The 25208-nt window shown below is 46.0% G+C and overlaps 1 protein-coding gene across 1 annotated transcript in view; it reads left to right on the top strand.

The window, feature by feature from the left end:
* Nucleotides 1–25208, top strand: part of nrxn3a (neurexin 3a) — a 2455668-nt gene that overhangs the window by 982728 nt on the left and 1447732 nt on the right. Inside the window, exons 11-12 of the mRNA XM_086002654.1 lie at nt 8329–8448; nt 24113–24494. Of these exons, the coding sequence (XP_085858780.1) occupies nt 8329–8448; nt 24113–24494 (502 nt within the window). The remainder of the gene's footprint in view (nt 1–8328; nt 8449–24112; nt 24495–25208) is intronic.

The following is a 25208-nucleotide window of genomic DNA, read 5'->3' as shown; positions in this document are numbered from 1 at the left end:
CCTCCTCCTTTAAGACGCTCCTTAAAATGTATCTCTGTGACCAAGCTTTTAGCCACCTGTCCTAATATTGCCTTACGTGGCTCGGTGTCAAATTTTGTCTGATAACGCTCCTGTAAAGCACCTTGGGATATTTTACCGCGTTAAAGGTGCTATATAACTGCAAGTTGTTGTTGTTGTAAGTGGAAACACGGGCTTCCTGTTTCAATTCCCAACCTTAGGTTTACAATGTATGCACTTCAAAGCAAAACAATGTTCCAGGTATATCACAGCAGCACACTACCAACTGAGCCGTTGGCGGAGTAAATCTATGATCTGCTGGAGGGCTATTTCCCATAAAACTGGAATTTAAAGAAATTGTTATGTTGCTATCAATTGGGCAGGTGGGTTGAGTTGGGAGCAGGAAAATGTGCATGTGAACCTTAATACTCTCGGTCCCATTCCAAACTGGAACTCCAGCCGTGCAGCAGAGAGTGGGAGATTAACTCATCCCCATTTCATGCCGCCAAATTAGATATTTTAGTGGGGAGGGAGGGCATCGAGAACGTCAAGCCAGTTTGAAATCCATTCAGCACCAGCAATAGGAGCCATGCACAGTGTGCCATTAAAAGCGTCGAGCTGATACCTGGGACACCAGGCTGATATCTGGGACACCAGACTGATACCTGGGATGGCAGGAATGATGTATGAGGAGAGATTGGGTCGATTGGGCTTGTACTCGCTGGAGTTTAGAAGAATGAGAGGGGATCTCATTGAAACTTATAAAATTCTGACAGGACTGGACAGACTGGATGCAGGAAGGATGTTCCCGATGGTCGGGGAGTTCAGAACCAGGGGTCACAGTCTAAGGATAAGGGGTAAGCCATTTAGGACAGAGATGAGGAGGAATTTCTTCACCCAGAGAGTGGTGAACCTGTGGAATTCTCTACCACAGAAGGCAGTAGAGGCCAATTCATTAAATATGTTCAAGAAGGAGTTGGATATATTTCTTAAGGCTAAAGGGATCAAGGGATATGGGGAGAAAGCAGGGACCGGGTACTGAATTTGGATGATCAGCCATGATCGCATTGAATGGCGGAGCAGGCTCGAGGGGCCAAATGGCCTACTCCTGCTCCTATCTTCTGTGTTTCTATGAGCCACGATTCATCCAGCAGACACAGCACATATGGAAATAACAATACCAACAACTTGCATTTATATAGCACCTTTAATGTAGTAAAAAGGCCCCAAAGTACTTCAAAGTGTTACCAGACAACATTTGACAGCGAGCCACGTAAGGAGGTATTAGGAGAGGTGACCAAAGAGCTTGGTCAAACAGGTAGGTTTTAAGAAGCATCTTAAAGGAGGGGAAGAGTCTTCACCCTGTTTGATAGCATACGAATCGAGGATGAGCATATTTCTATTCTATGTGAGTGAAATATATTCAAGACAGAGCTCGATAGATTTTTGAATATTAAGGGAATCAAGGGATATGGGGTAATAAAAACAGAAAATGCTGGAGATACTCAGCAGGTCAGGCAGCATCTGTGAAGAGAGAAACAGAGTGAACGTTTCAGGTCGATGACCTTTCGTCAGAACTGGAAAAAAGCAGGAAATGGAACAGATTTTTAAGCAAGGGTAGGGGCTGGGAAAGCGGGGAGGGGAGGAAAGAACAAAAGGGAAGGTCTGTGATAGGGTAGAAGGCGGGAGAGGTTAAGAGACATTAAGAGATATTCAAGGCAAGAGGAGATGGTAATGGGACAGGTTAAAAAACAAAGGATGGCTCTAGATGAAGTGTAAATTGCGCTGGCAGAATGAAAGACAGCTGCCATGTGGGAGAGAAGAACAGACACAAACAAAAACTGTGGATAAAAAATATATACATGATAGGGGCCAGGTTATGATCTGAAATTGTTGAACTCTATGTTGAGTCCAGAAGGCTGTAAAGTGCCTAATCAAAAGATGAGGTGCTGTTCCTCGAGCTTACGCTGAGCTTCCGTGGAACAATGCAAGAGTCTGAGGACGGTGAGGTCTGAGTGGGAGTGGAGCGGTGAATTAAAGTGATGGGCGACCGGAAGCTCGGGTTCACCCTTACGGACTGAACGGATAGTGCGGGAAGGTGGAGTTGAGGTAGAAGATCAGCCATGATTTTATTGAATGGCGGCGTAGTCTCGAGGGGCCGAATGGCCTACTCCTGCTCCTATTTCTTATGTTCTTATGTAAGTGGTAACCAAACCCTTCCCCGGATGTGCCTCTTTCAGGAGAGTTACGTGGCTGGGCCCAATGTTGAGAGGCAATAGATTAGCCACGTTTAATTATTGGCAAAAATCATTCTATTTTTTGTTAAGTACGTGTTTAAAATGGTTCCACATTAGCATTAACAGTATAATGTGAAAAGTTAATTGTGCCATTAAGACTAAATGAAAGCATTAATTATGTTCTTACGTATTTGTACAGTCACAGCCATAGTGAAATCATTGCCCCATTTATTCTAAAGGAAAAACACTTTAAATTTCAAAGAATATGGTTGGGTGAGGAGCTTAGAACACTATTACGTAACACTGGCCTTTCACTTATCAACATTTATATCCTTTCTTGTCAAACGGGTCAAGTTTTACTATGGCAGTGTCCCTAATTTGATTTAACACTGTAATGTTAGAGATTTAGCATCTGATTTTATGATGGTAATAAATAAGACTTACATTTCCATAGCACCTTTCATGACCTCAGGACATCCCAAAGCGCTTTACAGCCAGTAAAATACTTTTGAAGTGTAGTCACTGTTGTAATGTAGGGAATCACAGCAGCCAATTTCTGCACAGCAAGCTCTCACAAACAGCAATGTGATAATGACCAGAATAATCTGTTTTAGTGATGTTGGTTGAGGGATAAATATTGGCCCCAGGACACCGGGTATAACTCCCCTGCTCTTCTTCAAAATATTGCCACGGGATCTTTTACATCCACCCTAGAGGACAGACGGGCCTCGGTTTAACGTCTCGTCCGAAAGACGGCTCCTCTGACAGTGCAGCACTCCCTCAGTACGACACGCTCAATCTCCCCTGTCCCTGCCCCCTTCCCCCCGTTGATACCACAGGATATTAAAGCTGCAGTTTTGCAAAGGATGTTGAAACAGGCCAGCAGTCCTTAACGCGACAAGCTGACAATGCTCTTTCAAATGTTATTTTTCCCATTGATGCACATATTTACCTTCGTTTGACTTTACTAAAAAATGTCTCGTTGAGTCAGCTAACTGGTGTCACTGCGAGCTCAATTCTGTAAGAGTTAGATGCAAATTATGGGAAGGATTATGACACCTTTAAAAGCTGGCGCGGTATGTACCCATTCTACTCCATGTTCCCAATTTGGATCCCAGGGTGCTGAACAGTTGAAAAAACTTTGTCGATACTCATTGTCTAGGCTAACGGGTGAATGATGAGCCTAGTGCCCAAGGGCAGCCAGTGCCTATAGATCCATAGCCCAAGTATACATCAGCACCTTTGGGCAGGGGGAGAAGAACATTTGCAAAGCTCTGCTATTGGAAGGTGGAATAAAATAAATTAAATCCTATGGGGGAAAAATTCAGTGTCGCCCCGTTTGGGGCGCCATTATCGGCCGTGCGCAAAGTTTAGCGCCTGGCGCTAATTATCGCCTCCGACAGCAAACTTGGCTTTTATCGCCCCTGGAGGTGATTGGAGCGCTAAATCAGGCGCTTCACACCTGTCTTAAGGCGCAAAGGCCGAGGAGTGAGGCGCTACCTCAGCGCTGGCGAAGCAAGGAAGGGCAAATCAAAATAAACCTGCAAAGTGCTGCTCAGTACCCAAAACTCCTTCACACAGCGTTGAATCTCTCCAGAAGTCTCTCTCTCTCTCTCTCAGAATGCGTGGTGCAAAAATGTCACCGACAAAAAAAGGCAGGAAGCAGTCGCCTTTAAATAGCGCTCCCCCAGTCCCTTTCTGACAGCAAAACGCTCCCCTCAGCCTGTCGTTGCTAGCGGCAGGTGGTAAGGCAGGGGGTGCCACTCAATATCTGGCCCGGGCGCTACCGGGGCGTTGCGCACTCGACTGACGTCACGATCTGCCGGCGCAGGAGATCGTGGTGGTAGTGTTTGGTGCCACCGCAAAATGTCTAGTTAATTTCACGAGCGGCGCAAACATCGCCACGCCCGGCCTCTAGTTGCTTTGCGCCCCAATTGGCGCCCTCTTAAGGCGCTAATGGGAGGCGCAAACAACTGAATTTTTCCCCCTACGTCACTCAAGCACGCAATTAATTGGTGTCATTGCCCCTCTGGATCTGCCTCTGTAAGCAACATCACCTCACAACTTCTCACTTTTCTTTCAACCACCTCTTAAAAACCTATCACTGCCTCTTAAAAACCTATCTCTTCAACCATGCTTTCCTTCCTTAATTTCTCCCGACTCCCCATTCAATGTCCTCTTTCTCCTTACTGTTAAGTGCCTTGTAACCTTCTCCTCTGTGAGGAGTGCCACACAAATGTAAGTTATCGAACCTCACTAGGGTGTGAAAGGTTACAAGTTACAACGATTAACAACTTACTTACTTGTTGAAGCCAATCCTAGCTTTTTCAGTTCTGCTCTGGGTCAGTAGGAACCCCTTGCCCCCCGGCAGTTTGAATTAACTTCTGAGCACAGCCATCTCAACTTCAGCCGAAGAGCACCAAGGAGGTGAAGAATGCATGCTAACCGAATCAGTCTAAAGCAGGAGTATGCAGTCACGTTCTAGTGGTGGCACTGGGCTAAGATGGTCTCTTCGAGATTCCATCTGAGGTCCTAAACCTTTGTCTTGTATAATAATGTTGTTGTGACATCTTTTTTTTGCTAAATTGAGAAACCTAACTGAAAGGTCAAGACCTATGCTGCAGGACACCACCAAGTTGAAAGGGATGAGGCAAATAGTAATTAAAGCACACTGAGTTTTACAAGCCTGCAAATTGTCGGAGAAAGGGGAAGTCTGAAAGCAGGCTTAGGAGTTCTCACAGCTTTGAGCTTCCTGGGAAAGTGTAGGAGATGAGAGTCCTGATTTCAACACGGTAAGGAATCAGGACGGAGCAAAGAGGAAGATCATGTATGACGATGCGTATGAGGCTCGGGAGTACGTTCACAGGGATACTGATGGTAGCAATGTTGACAGGACACAGAAAGACAAGAAAGGGTTTGATGAAGACCGACGGGTGGATTGATGTGGAAGTTCCTTAACCTCAATGAGATGCGCAGATAAACGATGGAGGATTCATTTTGCTGAATGTCTCCCCAGCACTTGAAGCTGAAGTGGTGAGGACATTCAATAAACAGAAAACACCAAAGGAAGCTTATCGTTCGTAATAAATTCATTGAAACGTGTCCCTGCTCTTCTTGATAGAAAGTGCAGTGAAGGATAATCAAATGAAACAGAGAGGCAAACCAGTTACAGTATTGGAAGGCTTGGGAATTCGACAGATACCGTGTTTTCACCACGGTATTCATGACCTGTTTGTGACTGAAAGCTCTATCCATGCCTGTAGGCCGTTAGGTTACTGCACAGTAGGTTGTATATAAACAGTGCTTTGAAACAAATATTAACCAAATAAGATGCCACTTTGGGCATCCTGTGGCTGCCTTTACCCAGCTAGGCCAGTCACTGATGGCACCCTTAAAATTTTAAGAGTTACTTGTGGCTCTGAACGACCAGGATCATTTTTATTGTTCAAGCTCACGGGTCGTTCTTGGGGGCGATGTTGGTCGATCCTTCAAGACAGGCTGCAAGAGGAGGAAAGTGGCGCTGTTACAGGGCTCACCCTGGTGCGCGTGTGCCTTTCTGTGAGCTCACGGCGAGATTGCCATTCGGGGTGTTCACAGTTTAGTTCAAGGTGCAGAACATGCGGTCCTCTCAACCAAAGACTGGCTGTGTGGCTGGCAAGCACCTTTTTTGCAGTGAACATAAGGGAAGGAAATTGGAGGTTTAAGACAAAGTCGTTAGATTGAGAATGAATCTTCGGTGGGTATTTTGGTTTGAGATAGTCTCAAACATGCCATACTTTGAACTTAAGACTTAAAAAAAAGTCAAATTATAAATAAAAATAGCTGTGTGGAGTTATTGTGAAACTGCCTTAAGTAAAACCTGTGCATTCCAAACGTGCAGTGAGAAGGGGGAAGGGGTTGAAAACAAATTCATTTGCAATTCATACTTTGCTGCATAATTTTAAATTAAACCAGGCTTTTACAAATTTATATCGGGCTTAAAGGCTGCCCAAGCTTTTATTAAAATTTTTTTTTAGTGAATGGTAGATCTGAAAGAAACGAGCGGTTTCAGCTTTGAGTAACACTGACTACTACATTCACATTCACCATACCTGAGACTCTCGCCACTCATAAAATTAAAGCTGAATTAGGTTTCCATAGTTCCTACTGTGGTGGTGTGCAGCGCTTTTCAAAAGCTTTTGCACAAAGGAGCAAATTTCACACACGGATGGCACGGGACGGCAGCGGTTCAAGACGGCGGCTCACCGCCACCTTCTCGAGGGCAATTAGGGATGGGCAATAAAGGCCGGCCTTGCCGGCGATGCCCACATCCCATAAAAACGAATTTAAAAAAAAACAAATTTCACACCACGTTCAGATGCACAACAACATCTTTCTTGCCAAAGTTGCCGTTGTTGTTTCTCGGGTCCTTGATCATAAAAGCTTGAAGAGATCTTCGCGGTTTATACCTATCCATTATTTTTTTTTAAGCAAGGTGAAAAATGCATCACAAGTGAAATGGTTGTGGTAGCCATTAGTTAAAGGGTAATCCGTATTGTAGCTGAGAGGTTGAAGCCACTGTTAACGAATTGAATGTGACCTAATAGAGTTTTATGAGCCTCTTCTCTCTTGAAGAACCTTCATTTGGGCATCCATGTTACATTCACAGCAACTGCACAAACTGTACCTCAATATGACGTCTTTTAGCATTTTTGAGTGCAGTTTCGCTCTACCTTTTCAATTCTGCCTCCACCCTATCGCTCCCCAAGCCAACGCCACTTTTCTTTCATTCAGTTTGCGGCCGTTTCTTTTGGAGTAATTTTCTCCTCCCCACTTTCTTGTGCTCCCTGCACTATTGCTTCATCACTGGCAGGACAGGTGATTCAACAGCTCGCGGCTCCTTGCCAAAGCCACGTTGCAAACTTTCTTCAAGGAAGTGCACAAAAAAAATCAAGGGACATCTCCCTTTGAGTTTTGCCCTCCCCTTTCAGGGGAAACCTCCTCTCCTCTACTTAACCAAGCAACTTGGCACAAGAAGGAGCAGGTATGAAGCAACCAGTCCATGGTGTAGCGTACTGGGACTTCAGCATGTCAAAGTGCCAGGATATCAGAGCATCCTCAGGGTCACCGTTAGTAAATGTGTGAGGGTGCACCCTGGGTGCATAGGCCCCTCATTTTATGTTATTTGTGAAAAGGAGGACGGTATTTCATTTCCTTCCCTCTCTTGCAGGAGAGGATCGGGCTGACCAGCTCCTCTCCAACAGCATAGCTACAATTGGCAACTGGGCACATGGCGAAGGTGCAGATGTTGCTCCACAGCCAAGCTTGCCCCTGATCATTACTTTGTTTTTACAGAGCACATAACGACAAAGAAAAGACAAAGAGAATTTAAAATGAGAGGGAGTGAACTTATGAGTACGGTGGTCAATAGATTATATAGGCAGATCAAATATAACACCCAAATCTAGATGTTTACAGTGATTTGTTGTAACTGATTTATTTTTGATGCAGAACTTTTATGAGCCAGAAGGGGCCAATAGCCATGATTATCAGTGTGGGAGCAGGAGATGTATCTAGGTTTAATAACAAGATTGTGGAGTGCAGAAAAGGCTTCAGCGAAAGATCAATCCAATCACATTCCTCAGTTCATTTCAAGTTGTTTCTCTCTAGTTACTGACAGATCTTTGTGACTTATAGCTATCCATTTATCTCACCAGCTTCTTAAACCAGAATCTCTAAAAGTTCGTCAAAGTCCTTGTGAGTCTAAGATGGATGCAACCATATTGAGTATTGATGGGGCATTATTGAGGTTGCTGCTCTTATTATGTGTTGTATGTGTTTGAATGGTTTCTATTAGGGCTGTAATAAAGGTTTGTTCTGGAGAATAGTATCAAAATTATGTGCTTCTTTGCAACGAGTGGGAGATTGAAAGGTAGGATTGTGGTTTAGTCAATAATTAAGGGTCAGGGGTCTATTGAATGGAAGGTTCAAGTGCAGGTGCTTTTCAAATTCAGCGCCGAAACAACGAGACTTTATCGCAGCCCTAATGAATGTAATGTCGGCAGGTTAATCTCGAATGTGCAAAGTAACACTTTTTGCCCAACACCTTCCCCAGGCAAAGGACCAGAGACACTTTATGCTGGGCAGAAACTCAATGACAATGACTGGCACACGGTCCGAGTGGTTCGTCGAGGTAAAAATTTGAAGCTGATGGTCGATGAGGTCACTGCGGAAGGTACGTTCACTTGTGTTCTCTAAACAGTCTACTCTGTCATTACTATTGATTATAAGATAAAATTCAAAATTTATGTGTTTTTTTTTGAAAAGTGGATTAAATAGTTTGTAAGAACGTATAATAAATTTGAAGCCATTTTCATTTTTAATCTTAATGATTATTTGGTGTGTGATTGTACTATGAGTCATGTGTAATAATTCTACTGATAAAATGGGCCCCCGGTGCTTAAGTGGATAACTGAATCACCCCCATATTGAACTGTCCTGCAAGCCAATAAGGTCTCGGGTTCGATATCCGTCTGCGCTACACGCACCAACAGGCTGGATTTAGTGTTTGGTTCACCTTGCAGATACAGTAGTTGTTTGAATGAATGCAACATTTTCTGGGACACAGAACAAAAGTAAGTCGGAACAAAAAAAAAAGTTCCAACCAAGCACGGGGGTTCATTTCTAGAGGGATTGAATTGAAAAGCGGAGAAGTTATGTTAAACTTGCATAGAAGCTTGGTTAGACCACACTTGGGAGCACTGTGAACAGTTCCGGTCTCTGTATTATAAGAAAGATATAGAGGCACCGGAGAAGATGCAAAAACGATTTACAAGGATGATACCAGAACTGAGAGGTTATGCCTATCAGGAAAGATTGAACAGGCTGGGGCTCTTTTCTCTAGAAAAGAGAAGACTGAGGGGTGACCTGATAGAGGTCTTTAAGATTATGAAAGGGTTTGATAGGGTAGACGAAGAGGAGGCGTTTCCACTTGAGGGGGAGACCAGGACAAGAGACCATATAAGATAGTCCCCAATAAATCCAGAGTGTGGTTAGAATGTGGAACTTGCTACCACAAGGAGTAGTTCAGGCGACTAGCAGAGATGCATTTAAGAGGAAGCTAGATAAACACATGAGGGAGAAAGGAATAGAAGGATATGTAGATAGGGTTAGATGAAGAAGGGCAGGCGAAGGCTTCTGTGGAGCATAAACACTGGCATGGTCCTGTTGGGCCGAATGGCCTGTTTCTGTGCTGTAAATACTTTGTACTATGCAAGCAATCCAGCTTCAACTATCATCTAGATCCTTTTTTAGGAACCTATCAAACCATTTTTCTTTAAATTGTTTACTAACCCAACAGCAAAGTGTCACAAAGAGCCATGTCCAGATGATCTGCTTTTTAATGGTCTTGGTTGAAGGATAGATTTAGGCCAGGAACTCAACTACTCTTCTTCAACTGTGATCTTTTACGCCCATTTGAGAGGGCAGATGGGCCCTTTGTTTAACATCTCATCCAGAGGACAGCACCTACAGACAGTGCAGCACTCCCTCAGTACTGCACTGATGTGTCAGCCTAGATTATATGCTCAAGTCTCAGAAGTGGGGCTTGAACTGACAACCTCCTGACTCAGAGGCAGGAGTGCTGTCACTGAGTCAAGGCTCCTGCAGCATTATCTCAGTTGCAAAACCATGCTTGTTCCCTGCAATTCACAACAAAATTTAAGTATTTCTCTGAAAAAAGCAATCAATAAGTGCTTGCTGGGCTGGATATTGGTGCTAACTCCTTACCAGCATTTTCTCAAGGGTTCAAAACAGCAGACTGACGGTGTCAGCCATGGCTTAGTGGGCAGCGCTCTTGCCTCTGAGTCTGAAGGTTGTTGGTTCAAGTCCCACTCCAGAGACTTGAGCATAAAATCAAGGCTGACGCTCCCAGGACAGTACTGAGTGAGGTGCCGTCTTTCGGATGAGATATTAAACCGAGGTCCTGTCTGCCCTCTCAGGTGGACGTAAGAGATCCCATGGCACTATTTTGAAGAAGAGCAGGGGAGTTCTCCCTGATGTCCTGGGGCCAATATTTATCTCCCAACCAACATCACTAAAACAGATGATCTGGTCATTATCACATTGCTGTTTGTGGGAGCTTGCTGAGCGCAAAGTAGCATTTCCTACATTACAACAGTGGCTACTTCAAAAGTACTTAATTACCTTTCAAGCACTTTGGGATGTCCTGAGGCCATGAACGGCATTATATAAATGCAAGTTCTTCCTTTCATTTAATATCAACGACAGAGGCTGGGATGACCTTGGCAACCAGGCCTCAAATTGCCTGTTTCTACTTCAAGCACAATGGTACCACATGATTAAGACCACCATGAAACTGGGTACAGTTCTGGTCACTATATTGCAGGAAAGATGTGATGGCATTGGAGAGGGTACAGAGGAGATTTACAAGGATGTTGCCAGGACTGGAGAATTTTAGCTATGAGGAAAGACTGGATAGGCTGGGGTTGTTTTCTTTTGAACAGAGGAGGCTGAGGGGAGACCTAATTGAGGTGTATAAAATTATGAGGGGCCCAGATAGAGCGGATAGGAAGGACCTATTTCCCTTAGCAGAGGGGTCAATAACCAGGGGGCACAGATTTAAAGCAATTACTAGAAGGATTAGAGGGGAGTTGAGGAGAACTTTTTCACCCAGAGGGTGGTGGGGGTCTGGAACTCACTGCCTGAAAGGGTGGTAGAGGCAGAAACCCTTATTGTTTTTAAAAAGTACTTGGATATGCACTTGAAGTGCCGTAACCTACAGGGCTACGGACCAAGTGCTGGAAAGTGGGATTAGGCTGGATAGCTCTTTGTCGGCCGGCACGGACAAGATGGGCCAAATGGCCTCCCTCTGTGCTGTGAATTTCTATGATTCTCTGAAAAAACAGTTTGGTTGAAATGAATATAAACGGTATGAATGAATTGATGGGAGCTGGGAGGGAGGAAAATCATTTTCTGTTCAATTTCCAGGGACGGAAGTTAATTGGTTTAATATAAACAGAGCTCTTTTTTGAAGATTTGAGCTCGTAGACTTTGCCTTGTTCACCAATATTCTACACTGCAGTGAACGAGAGTAATTTTTATCTTGGGGAAATAGGCGTGCTGCCACATTGATATGAACATGGCATTATAACTTCTGGTGTCAAATCCCAATCTGACTCCCGTGTGCACAACAGCGCCTCCCAAACCCACGACCTCTACCGCTGAGAAGGACAAGGGCAGCGGGCGCTTGGGAACACCACCACCTCCAAGTTCCCCTCCGAGTCACGCACCACCCTTGACTTGGAAATAGATCACCATTCCTTCATCGTCGCTGGGTCAAAATCCTGGAACTCCGTCCCTAACAGCGCTGTGTGAGCAGCTTCACCGCACGGACTGCAGCGGTTCAAGAAGGCGGCTCACCACCACCTTCTCAAAGGCAACTAGGGATGGGCAATAAATGCTGGCTTTGCCAGCGACGCCCACATCCCAGGAACGAATAAAGAAAAAGCCAATTGGCATGAAACCATTCTCAGGAGGGGCGGCCTCACGCTGATTTGAGTGCACTCTGGTTTCAGCCCGACACAAAGGTGCCTTTATAAAGCAAGACCACTTTTAAAACTTTATGTAGAATGTCTTAATATTATAAATAACAGACACTCCCACATTTATATTATTTATAGTAATGTTAAATAACTGACACTCCCACACCACGGAGATAGAACAGGTGGACATGACATTGGATGATGAGATTAGTAATGAGATAAGTACATTTAAAATAAAAAGAGGGGATATATTAAATAAACTAATCAGCCTCAAAAGAGGATAAAACCCCTGGTCCGGATGGATTGCATCCACGCATTTTAAAAGAATCTAGGGAAGAAATAGCAGAGGCATGACTACACATATTTAATAATTCATTAGGAAAAGGTGTAGTGCCAGAGGACTGGCGGATAGCTAACATTAATACCTATATTTAAGAAGCGGGGTAGAACATGTCCGGGGAATTATAGACCAGTCAGCTTAACATCAGTGGTAGGAAAAATAATGGAATCCCTACTAAAGGAGAAAATAGAAGAACATCTAGAAACCCAAAACATAGTAATGAATAGTCAGCATGGATTTCAAAAGGGAAAGTCTTGCTTGACCAACCTTATTGAATTTTTTGAAGCGGTAACAGAGAGAGTAGACAAGGGTAATGCAGTAGATGTAATTTATCTAGATTTTCAAAAGGCCTTCGATAAGGTACCCCATAATAGACTGATGAACAAGGTCAGAGAATGCGGAGTCAGGGGACAAGTAGCAGAATGGATTGCTAGCTGGCTTCAAGACAGAAAGCAGAGAGTAGGAGTAAAGGGTAGCTATTCACAGTGGCAGAAGGTGGGTAGTGGTGTTCCACAAGGATCAGCGCTGGGACCACTGTTGTTCACAATTTATATTAATGATTTAGACTTTGGAATCAAAAACACAATTTCTAAATTTGCGGATGACACCAAATTTGGGGGGGTGGGATAGATAGTCAATACGGAGGAGGACTGCAACAAATTACAGGACGACATTAATAAACTTGCAGAATGGGCATAGAATTGGCAAATGAAGTTCAACGCAGAAAAATGTGAGGTAATATATTTTGATAGGAAGAATAGTGAGGTCAGAGTACAAATACACAAATCACTAAAAGTTGCGACACAGGTTAGCAAGGCCATAAAAAAAGCAAACCAAGCACTAGGGTTTATTTCTAGAGGGATAGAATTGAAAAGTAGGGAAGTTATACTAAACTTCTAATGAACCTTGGTTAGATCACACATAGAGTACTGCGTACAGTTCTGGTCGCCATATTATAAAAAGGATATAGAGGCACTGGAGAGGGTGCGGAGAAGATTTACAAGGATGATACCAGAAATGCGAGGGTGTACATATCAGGAAAGGATGAACAGGCTGGGTCTCTTTACTCTTGAAAAAAGAAGGCTGAGGGGTGACCTAATAGAGGTCTTTAAAATTCTGAAAGGTTTTGATAGAGTGGATACAGAGAGAATGTTTCCACTTGTGGAGAAGAGCTTAACTAGAGGCCATCAATATAAGATAGTCACCAAGAATCCAATAGGAAATTCAGGAGAAATTTATTTACCCAGAGAGTGGTGAGAATGTGGAACTCGCTACCACAGAGAGTGGTTGAAGCGAATAGTATAGATGCATCTAAGGGGAGGCTGGACAAACATATGAGGGAGAAGGGAATAGAGGGTTATGCTGATAGAGTTAGATGAGGAAAGACGGGAGGGGGCGCGAGTGGAGCATAAACGCCGGCATGGACTGGTTGGGCCGAATGGCCTGTTTCTGTGCTGTACATCCTTTGTAAAAGGGTAGTGGAAACCTGGAACTGCCTCCCCACAAAATGATGTAGATGTTGGGTCAGTTGGAGCTATGAAGGCTGAGATCTATGTCCCTATGTTCCCACCCACTCTCCTAACAGTAAACGTAATCAAATGGGAAGTGGAGGACTGCATTTGCTGAACCTCACTCTGACCCGGGCATCCTTACTCACCTTTTTAAAAAATCCAAACAGTGACAAAGAATTCCGCAGGGGAAGAATTAGGACTTGGCCGGGGGCAGAACAAGAACAACAACTTGTATTTATATAATGACTTTAACTGAGTGAAAAAGGGAGCGAGCCTTTGGCGCAGTGGTAGCGTTCCCGCCTCGGGACCAGAAGATGCAGGGTTTGAGCCCCACTCCAGACAATCCCGGTGAGTGGAGTCGGAGCTCCGACTTTGAATTTTTTTTGTCAGCTGTGTTAGTGTCAGCTGTGGCTCCGTTGGTAGCTTCCTCGCCTCTGAGTCAGAAGGTTGTGGGTTCAAGTCCCCACTCCAGAGACTTGAGCACATAAAGCTAGGCTGATGCTCCGGTGCAGTGCTGAGTGGCTGCTGCACTGTCAGAGGTGCGTCTTTCTGATGAGACGTTAAACCAAGGCCCCGTCTGCTCTCTCAGGTCGATCCCCTGGCACTATTTCGAAGAAGAGCAGGGGGAGTTATCCCCGGTGTCCTGGCCAATATTTATCCCTCAACTAACATAACAAAAACAGATTATCTGGTCATTATCACATTGCTGTTTGTGGGACCTTGCTGTGCGCAAATTGGCTGCCGCGTTTTCTACATTGCAACAGTGACTACACGTCAAAAATACTTCATTGGCTGTAAAGCGCTTTGAGATGTCCGGTGGTCGCGAAAGGCGCTATAGAAATGCAAGTCTTTCTTTCTGGATTGACATCCAGTGGGATACTCGCGTCCGGTGGGTAGGGGTGCCCCCCCCCCCTTATCATATGGGTTGTGGGAGCCTATAAAACCCTCCCGCCGTATCGGACTAACCACCCTATCGGCTGGTATAAAGATGGTTACAGCCATGGAAGGAGCGTTAACGCGGCCAGTCAACCCGCGATCCTTCCGCTACTTCACACTGCTCCCCAAAGAAAAGAGGAAGATTAATAAAACGTCCCAACGCTTCACAGGAGTGTTATCAAACAAAATTTGACACCGAGCCACATAAGGAGATGTTAGGGCAGATGGCCAAAACCTTGGTCAAAGACGTAGGTTTTAAAGAGCGTCTTAAAGGAGGAAAGAAAGGCGGAGAGCTTCCAGAGCTTAGGGCCTTGGCAACTGAAAGCCCGGCCACCAATGGTGGAGCGATTAAAATCGGGGATGCGCAAGAGGCCAGAATTAGAGGAGCTCACAGAACAGAGACTATCGTATTGGCCGCCTGTCGCGTTCCACCCAATACTCAGTTCTGATGACGTCGTATAACGGCCAGCAAAAGCGATTCTGCCTGTTTTGTGTCTTCCACCCGTGCCCAGTTTCAACCTTGTATAATGATTATTTTCCACTTGTGCTTTTTTCTGGCCCTACTTCACTTTTAACAGTGAGTGACAATGAGGAGCAATGGCTTGGAACATTTACTGAGTCTGATCTCGCAAGGATGCTGAAGTGACAAGTGTACCGATGGAAGCTCGAGCAATTCTGGGTTAATGATTGCGAGGGGTTCATCAAGCATTACCCTGGTGCCTTGACACCGCTGCAGTCGGCAGGAGTGAAAAATTCGACAAGAAGCCATCCCACCGGCTCCCTGTCCCATCACTTCATGCGTTTCCTGAGATTGGCTAGTGGGCTAAACAATATGACAATCCAAATATGGGCGGGCATATTATAATGAAGTGCAGCACTGAATTACATAGAATTTACAGCACAGAAACAGACTATTCGGCCCCACTGGTCCATGCGGTGTTTATGCTGCACACGAGCCTCCTCCCACCTTACTTCAGCTAACCCCATCAGCATATCCTTCTATTCCTTTCTCCCTGATGTACTTACCTAGCTTCCCTTTAAATGCATCTCTGCTATTCACCTCAACCACTCCCTGTGGTAGCGAGTTCCACATTCTCACCACTCTCTGGGTAAAGAAGTTTCTCCTGAATTCCCTACTGGATTTATTAGTGACTATCTTATATTGATGGCCCCTAGTTAAGGTCTCACCCGCAAGTGGAAACGTCTTCTCTATGTCTACCCTGTCAAACCCTTTCTTAATCTTGAAGACCTCCATCAGGAACTCTATGCGTTCCTGGTGTACAGTATAGTTATGACATGGGATGGGGGGGGGCGCGGGATTCAACTTTAAACGTTGCAAAGGTGTACAGTTAATCAGGGGCTAATTAATTGCACACTTTCCCATTTTTTTTAAATGTTTGATTAAAAAAAAATCTTTCTTCAGTTGTCACAGAAGCAGCTGGCCAGCCTATATAATTTTTGTTTCCAAAGTCATAGAGTCGTAGAGTCATAACGGCACAGAAGGAGGCCATTAGGCCCATCGAGTCCATTACTCTCTGTAGAGCAATCCAGTCAGTCCCATTCCCCCGCTCTATCCCCATAGCCCTGCAAGTTTATTTCCCTCAAGTGCCTATCCAGTCTCCCCTTGAAAACATTGAGTGTCTCCGCTTCCACCACTTCCCTCGGCAGCGAGTTCCAGGTCCTCACCACTCACTGTGTAAAAAAGTTTTTCCTCACATCCCCCCCTGAATCTCTTGCCCAAAACCTTGAATCTGTGTCCCCTAGTCCTTGTACCATCAACTAGTGGGAACAGCCTTTCCCCGTCTAGCCTATCCAAACCCGTCATAATCTTGTACACCTCTATCAAATCACCCCTCAACCTCCTTTGCTCCAATGAAAACAAATCCAGCTTCTCCAACCTGTCCTTGTAGCTAAGATCCCCCATCCCCGGAACCATTCTGGTAAATCTCCTCTGCACCCTCTCAAGGGCCTTTACATCCTTCCTAAAGTGTGGTGACCAGAACTGGACACAATACTCCAGTTGTGGCCTAACCATCGCTTTATAAAGGTTCAGCATAACTTCTCTACTTTTGTACTCAATGCCGCTATTTATGAAGCCCAAGATCCCATACGCTTTGTTAACCACTCTCTCAATACGTCCTGCCACCCTCAGGGACTGATGCACATTAATTCCCAGGTCCCTCTGTCCCTGCACACTCTTTAAAACTGTGCCATTAAGTGTATAATGTGTATTAAGTCCTCCGCTAGCGATGACTCCCTCCCTCCCTCCCAAGGCTAGCCCCCCAATAATATTGAAAGAAAAAAAATCTTGCATTTAAATAGCATCTTTCACAACATCAAGACATCCGTTCAGTCCGTAAGGGTGACCCCGAGCTTCCGGTCGCCTGTCATTTCAATTCACCGCTCCATTCCCACTCGGACCTCACCGTCCTTGGCCTCGTGCATTGTTCCACGGAAGCTCAACGTAAACTCGAGGAACAGCACCTCATCTTCCAATTAGGCACTTTACAGCCTTCCGGACTCAATATCGAGTTCAACAATTTCAGATCATAACCTCGGCCCCTATTACATTTTTACTTATATTTTTCATCCACCCCTTTGTTTTGGTTTTTCCCTCCCCCTCCCCCCCTTTCCTTTTTTTTCTCTCTCCCACATGGCAGCTGTCTCTCTGCCAGAACATTTCACACCTAATCTGAGCCGTCTTTTGTCTCCACTGTCCTATCACCATCTCGTCTGGTTTTGAATACCTCTTAATGTCTCTTCACTTCTTTTGTTCCCTCCCAGCCCTGCCTTTCGATCTATTTCATTTCCTTTCCAGTTTTGAAAAAGGGTTCGACCCGAAACGTCGACTCTAATTTCTCTCCACGGATGTTGCCTGGCCTGCTGAGTTTTTCCAGCATTTGTTATTATCAAGACATCCCAAATTGTTTCACAGATAATGAAATACTTTTTTGAAGTGCTGTCAATGTTGTAATTAAGGAAAGGAGGCAGACACAGAGCACACAGCACTGAGATATCTGACCAGATAATCTGGGTTTTTTTTGGTGGTGTTGGTTGAGGGATAAATGTTGGCCAGGGCACGAGGAAAACTCTCTGCCCTTCTTTGAATAGTACCTTCGGATCATTTACACCTACCTGCGAGGGCAGGCAGGGCTTCAGTTTAACATCTCACCTGAAAGACAGCAGCTGCGACAGCGCTGGACTTCCTGAGCATTGCACTGAAGTGTCAGCCTAGATTATGTGCTCAAATCTCTGGAGCGGGGCTTGACTCGAACCCACAGCCTTCTGACCCAGAAGTGAGAGAGCTACCAGCTGAGCCATGTTTGACGCTTAAATCTGACCCCTTAAATGACCCGAGGTCAGGGACGCAGGAATCAAACAGATGGAGGTCTAGCCCTGGCAAAGTTGTGCCAGCGTAGCAGCCAGAAGAGAAATCTGTCCCTGGATCTTTAACTGCTGCTAACTCAGCTCCCTTGCGCGACCAGTCTCAATAACTCCGTGAAGCTAACTCCCTCTTTCCCCCTCCCCACCCTGCCGTGATCCCACCAACATTCACAGATTTAGCAGAAACTGTTTTAAAAGAACCCTGGTAGGAATAAAAGGGGAAAGAAAAATCAAAATGAGCTTAGACTTTATCAAGAGGTTTCCTTCTTTTTGCACCTGGGTGGTGAAGAAAATTGGGCAGCGAGATTTGCGCCCCTGTCGGGGAACCCAGCCAAATCCCATCCATTTAAAGGATGCAAAATCAGGCGGGCGCTATTACGAGTACCACGTAACCCACCCTGTCCGATGTTCTTCCATGAGTTCGATTCCTGGCTATTATTTATGCCGAAGCCTGAGAAAGCCCCTGTAGTTGTTTTTTTGCTAAATAAAGGGTCTTTAGAGGTGAGCCCCATCCCCCTTCGTAAAATTGGTACCAACTTAATGACATGTTTTGGCATTCAACAAACATTGGCTTGACGTTGGTCATGCCAGAGTACATCAGTTGTGCAGCGATGTCTTCTGTGATCAGTGTAATGCGCAGCTCATTAGGCCCCTTCTCAACAGGACTTTATCGTGCCTGAGGTTTTTTTGATTGTATTTTCTCGGGGGAGAGGGAAAGTGTTTGGTGTAGTATTTAACAGCTGATACAACTGCTTTGATTTTCTCGGCCATTGCGTTTCATAGAACTTATTTTCTCTCTAGCCATTGCCCAGATCAGCCAGCAGATGGCATTTGGCAACCGAGAAGAGGCAGGATTTCAATGCAGCGACAGTCGAGCAAGATTCTGAGTTCATTGGTTAATGCTTCGCAACAGAGAAAGATCATTAAAACGCAAGCATTGAGCATCAGGACAAACCAATTCATATTCAGCAGCATTTTAGGCTTTAAATTTAATTTAAACACACACACACAAACATGTAGAGTGAACCATCAAGCTGAGTGCAAGATACTGTAACCAAGGGGTGGGTGGGAGGGGGTTGGGGGTGGAGAGAGAAGGAGAGAGAGAGAGAAAAAAAAGTGTTCGTTCCTCTTGCAGCACAGTCCGTCTTGAGTCCTGCATTTGAATGGAAAAATAAAAACTTCCTTTGAATCGTCCTGCATGTTTCCTGCATGTCTACTCCACAGCAGACACATCTTCTAGGATCATAGAATCATAGAAATTTATGGCACAGAAGGAGGCCATTCGGCCCATCATGTCTGTGCCGGTCGAAAAAGAGCTCTCCAGCCTAATCCCACTTTCCAGCACTTGGTCCGTATCCTTGTAGGTTACAGCACTTCAAGTGCATATCCAAGTACTTTTTAAATGTGATGAGGGTTTCTGCCTCTACCACCCTTTCAGGCAGTGAGTTCCAGATCCTCACCACCCTCTGGGTGAAAAAAGTTCTCCTCAACTCCCCTCTAATCCTTCTCCCAATTACTTTAAATCTATGCCTGTGGTTACTGAGCTCTCTGCTAAGGGGAATAGGTCCTTCCTATCCACTCTATCTAGGCCCCTCATAATTTTATACACCTCAATTAAGTCTCTTCTCAGCCTCCTCTGTTCCAAAGAAAACAACCCCAGCCTCTCCAATCTTTCCACATAGCTAAAATTCCCCAGCCCAGGCAACATCCTCGTAAATCTCCTCTGTAGCCTCTCTAGTGCAATCACATCCTTCCTGTAATGTGGTGACCAGAACTGCACGCAGTATTGTAGCTGTGGCCTAACTAGTGTTTTATACAGTTCAAGCATAACCTCCCTGCTCTTGTATTCTATACCTCGGCTAATAAAGGAAAATGCCTTCTTAACCACCTTATCTACCTGTCCTGCTACCATCAAGGATCTGTGGACATGCACACCAAGGTCCCTCTGTTCCTCTACACGTCTCAGTATCCTACCATTTATTGTGTACTAGCTGAAGTGCCCGGCGGTGCCGAGGCTTTTTCGAGGGCATGTTGTTGTTGGAAGAGAGAGAGAGAGCGACTGGGGGGAAGAGAGAGAGCGACTGGGGGGAAGAGAGAGAGCGACTGGGGGGAAGAGAGAGAGCGACTGGGGGGAAGAGAGAGAGTGACTGGGGGGGGGGGGAGGGGAGGAGGGGAGGGGGGGAGGGGGAGGAGGGGAGGGGGAGGGGGGGGAGGGGAGGAGGGGGGAGGGGGGGGAGGGGAGGAGGGGGAGGGGGGTGGAGGGGAGAGGGAGGGGGAGAGGGGGGAGGGGGAGGGCGGGGAAGGGAGGGTGGAGGGGAGGGGGGGAGGGCGGGGGGGGGAGGGAGGGGGGAAGAAGGGGCGGGGGGGAGGGAGGGAGGAGGGGAGGGGAGGGGAAGGGGGAGAGTCCACGAGCCCCCTGATCCCCGTTCCCCCAAACTCCCGAGCCCCCTGATCCCCACCCCCCGAACTCCAGAGGTTGGCCCCCCCGAGACTCGCACCCCCACCCCCACCCCCGAGGCTCGCCCACCCCCACCCCCGAGGCTCGCCCCCCCCCACCAACCAAGCACCGAACTCCGGAGGCGCGATCTTCCGAGCACCGGCCTCCCGAGCTGGCTTCAACATTGCGGCTGTGCGAGACGGCCGGAGGGCCCGGTTGCCAGGGTAACCGTGACGCTGACCAAGCCCCGCCCCCCGGCCGAGCCAGAGAGAGAGAGATGCCGCGTCTCAGCTGCTCCTGCTGCGCGCGCGGCCCCCCCCCCCCCCCGAGGTGAAGACCGCCGATTGCGGCTGTGCGAGACGGCCGGCGGGCCCGGTTGCCAGGGTAACGCTTGACGCTCAGCAAGCCCCGCCCCCCGGCCGAGCCAGAGAGAGACGCCGCGTCTCAGCTCCTGCTGCGCGCGCACCCTAGCGGCGCTGGGCTGAGGCTCGGCCCTCCAGCCTTCTAGTGGGGCCGGGAGGTGCCTAGCTCGGGCGTGGGTGCGGAGGAGACGCCGAGGCTTCTAGGCCTACCTGGAAAAATGGGGAAAGGTAGGAAAATTAATGAGATTAGATAAGTTAATTACTTTCTAAATCATTTTTTTTTTAAACAATATGTGTTTTAAAAGCAACGTTTTTTTTTAAGACGCAGAAAGCGGGAAAAAGAAAGGAAAAGTTTGGAATCAAGATGGCGGCGACTCACCTCGGTTCAGAACGATAAGGCCCGGCCACACACGCACCGATTGGCCTGGTGGCACACGCCAGCAACCCGGCGTATGATTGGTCGAGCTCGAGGTCACTCTGTCGCTAATGAGCGGCTAATGAGATGCTAATGAGCGGAATGTTGAAGGTTTTTGGGATACCGCGGGCGCGATTTTAGCCCGGCCGAAACGTAAATACGCTTAAAACTGTCTCGGAAGCGTAAGCTTTCTTTGGAGGTAACGCGCGCGTAGGTACGCCCTGTAACCTTCGAGCGCATACCCGACAGACGCACACGCGATGACAGACAGACAGGCAGACAGAATGACAGACAGAAGTACCGATTTATATATATAGATTCCCTTGCCTTGTTAGCCCTCCCCAAATGCATTACCTCACACTTCTCCGGATGGAATTCCATTTGCTATTTATCTGCCCATCTGACCAGTCCATTGATATCTTCCTGCAGTCTACAGCTTTCTTCCTCACTATCAACCACACGGCCAATGTTTGTATCCTCTGCAAACTTCTTAATCATGCCCACTACATTGAAGTCTAAATCATACCACATCTTATCTTTGATGGCTCCATCTTTAGACCTTCTTCTGTTGACATTCTTGGCTGACCTAGCTCCTTCTACTCTCACTGTATTCCCACACCCTCTGCATTGCTAACACCACCTCCAACAAACTTGGTTCCCTCTTTCATGCCATACACTTCTTTTCAACCGTTCTTAACTCTCAGTAAAGTCTAAGCCCTTCCAAGAGTTGAATAACATGAGGAAGCTGTTCTAACACCGGTCCAACATTCCTGTACAGGATACTATAAAGATGGTCATCAGATAGGTGATCCTTCTCTCATCTCTGGTTCCCAAATTCTTTCTTGCTCTCCATTGGAACTTTTCTTGCCTTCCTATTTTATTGCTGAATGTTCCTCTCTTGTTCCTTCTCAGTCCCAAATCTTTGTCATACATACTTTTCCTCCTCACTGTGTTGAATAGACTCATTGTGCCATTCCTTCCGTCCACTCATTCTTTACCAGGACCTCAAAACGATGGTATTCCTTACCTCCCTCATTCTTCTGTTCTCACAGGCCAGGTAATGTGATGCAGTGGCTCCGTTCATGTTAGATGCAAATTATCATTGGGTTCTTTATAAAGTTTTTTTAAAGTAAGTTTTGTTGTCCCAAAAGAATGGAAAAGAGGAAACTTGATCTTAAATTCCCATGAATTTAAAACACTGAGCTTTATCAAAGACTTCCATTTAGATAGCAGCGTATCGCACCTCAAAAATGTCTCAAACACTTCACAGATTTTGAAGTGCGGTGACTGTTGGGAAAATGCCTAGACTGCACTACCTTACATGTAGTGGAATTTCAACTAGCATGTGTACTTGCCATTATAATTTGGAGTCAACTCTGTGTGGATAATGGCTCATAGTTTTTTTTAATTCGCTCATGGGATGAGCGTCGCTGGCAAGGCGGCATTTATTGCCCATCCCTAAATGCCCTTGAGTGGCTTGCTAGGCCATTTCAGAGGGCAGTTAAGAGTCAACCACATTGCTGTGGGTCTGGAATCACATATAGGACGGCAGATTTCCTTCCCTAAAGGGCATTAGTGAACCAGATGGGTTTTTGTGACCAGTAGTTTTATGGTCACCATTACTGATACAAGCTTTTTTTTATTCCTGATTTATTTAATTAACTAAATTTAAATTCCCCAGCTGCCCTGGTGGGATGTGAACTCTTGTTACCGGATTACTAGTCCAGTAACATCACCACTATGCTACCGTAGTGCAGAAGTAAGGAAAGCTATCCAGCGTTTTCAAGTTTAGTTTCAAAATATCATGAGTTGAGAAATATTGGCCTGTATTCATCAATTAAGTCCCATCGTGAAGTGTTGCCAAAGCTATAGCGAGTATTCAGAATCTGTCCGTTTCCCTTGTTTAAGAACACATTTTATCTTTCTTTCATTCCTTACACCTCCTTTCCTGATGGTGCAGCTCTCCAGTACTGCCAGTATGAGTCCAGTCAACAGTTCATTTGGGGAGCATTGCATCTAAGCACAAACCTGGCCTCATCCAACATTACAGAACTGCACCTTCTCGGGTTACAGGATAACTAGTAGAAACTAGGAGATGTGGCCTGTTTACCCTTTCCGTGCCCAGGGTATCAGCTCAATCGCAGTGTCCCCAACTCAGCCCTGGCTCTGCTCAACTTGCTCAGTACACACACAGTGATTGAACCGAGAAGCTTCCTGCTCTCTTATTGTGCGTTCACACTCCACCATGGTAGTGCAAAAACTGAAATGACTTTGTACCGATGCTAAACTTAGGAGTTGTGCATGAAAGCCGAAACCGCCTCTGAAGTGAGGCTGAGTCAGACTCCCTCCTCCAAGGAGCATCGCTCTGCTTTGTTCAGGTGTGAGGTCAGGCCCTGACCTGTACTCAGGCTGTATTACACTATAATTGCGATCATCTCTACAATTGTGCTGTAAATGCACCCTTAGACTCAGTACCACACCAAGTGATGCCTTAAGGTGACTTTTTATGATCCGTTAAACTGGAAACAGAAGCAGCGACTTCTTCCTGTGGTAAAAGTGCGATCCAGCTGTTTCTGTTTGCGGGACACTTACTACATTGTGGGTTGTTTTCATGAATGAGTGAGGAAATGGGAACTGAACAATGTAGTGGGCTTGAGAGCAAGTCCACAGCATCTAACTGGCTGCAAGTTAGCGCAAATTGGTACTAATCTAGAAATCTCAAGGTGGTAATTGGGGAAAAGTAGTGGTTCACACTGATGCAAGATGTTCTGAGGATAGGGTTGAGGCACCTTATTGGGGCACAGTAACGGGAGATTTACCCTGGACTTAGCCTGTGCTGTACCTGGCCCAGTTGTGCTTGCACAGGCTGCAAAAAGTGGAAGTGGGTGCGGGGAATGGATTATGATCTGGCCTCTGGCATCAATGACCATGTACTTTATTTTTAATTTTAGGTCAGATGCTTGGCGACCACACGCGGCTGGAATTTCACAACATCGAGACTGGGATAATGACGGAACGACGCTTCATCTCCGTCGCTCCGTCCAGCTTCATTGGGCACCTGCAGAGCTTGATGTTCAACGGAATGATGTACATTGACCTGTGCAAAAATGGGGACATTGAATACTGCGAGATAAACGCCAGATTCGGCATGAGGTCCATCATTGCAGATCCCGTCACTTTCAAAACCAAGAACAGCTATTTGACCCTGGCCACTCTGCAGGCGTACACATCCATGCACCTCTTCTTCCAGTTCAAGACCACTTCTCCTGACGGATTCATCCTGTTCAACAGTGGAGACGGCAACGACTTCATTGCAGTGGAATTAGTTAAAGGGTAAGGTTTTTCTTGGTTGACAGGAGACTTTTCTCCAATTGTCTAAGAAAATAGAAGTCCTTAGCGAACCATTCCCTTCCTTCATTGCTCAATACCATCTACCCAATCATAGTTCAATACCATCTACCCAATCATGGCTCAATACCATCTACCCAATCATGGCTCAATACCATCTACCCAATCATGGCTCAATACCATCTACCCAATCATGGCTCAATACCATCTACCCAATCATAGCTCAATGCCATCTACCCAATCATGGCTCAATACCATCTACCCAATCATGGCTCAATACCATCTACCCAATCATAGCGCAATACCATCTACCCAATCATAGCTCAATACCATCTACCCAATCATAGCTCAATACCATCTACCCAATCATAGCTCAATACCATCTACCCAATCATAGCTCAATACCATCTACCCAATCAATCCGATCTTATTCTATCCTATCACTGACCTTCCCTTTTGTTCTTTCATCCCCTCCCCCTTTTCCCAGTCCCTAAACCTGCTTTCCATTTCCTGCTTTTTTCCAGTTCTGACAAAAAGCCATCGACCTGAAACGTTGACTCTGTTTCTCTCTCCACGGATGCTGCCCTGGCCTGCTGAGTTTTTCCAGCGTTTTCTGTTGTTATTTCGGATTTCCAGCATCCGCAGTATTTTGCTATCGTGTTTTGCTTTTGTACCAATCTTATTCTTACTGCCTGCTTC

Source organism: Somniosus microcephalus, chromosome 12, assembly GCF_052327205.1.
Source record: "Somniosus microcephalus isolate GS21.2 chromosome 12, FLI_Smic_1.0, whole genome shotgun sequence".
NCBI lineage: Eukaryota > Metazoa > Chordata > Chondrichthyes > Squaliformes > Somniosidae > Somniosus > Somniosus microcephalus.
This window is presented reverse-complemented; position numbering and strand designations above follow the sequence as displayed.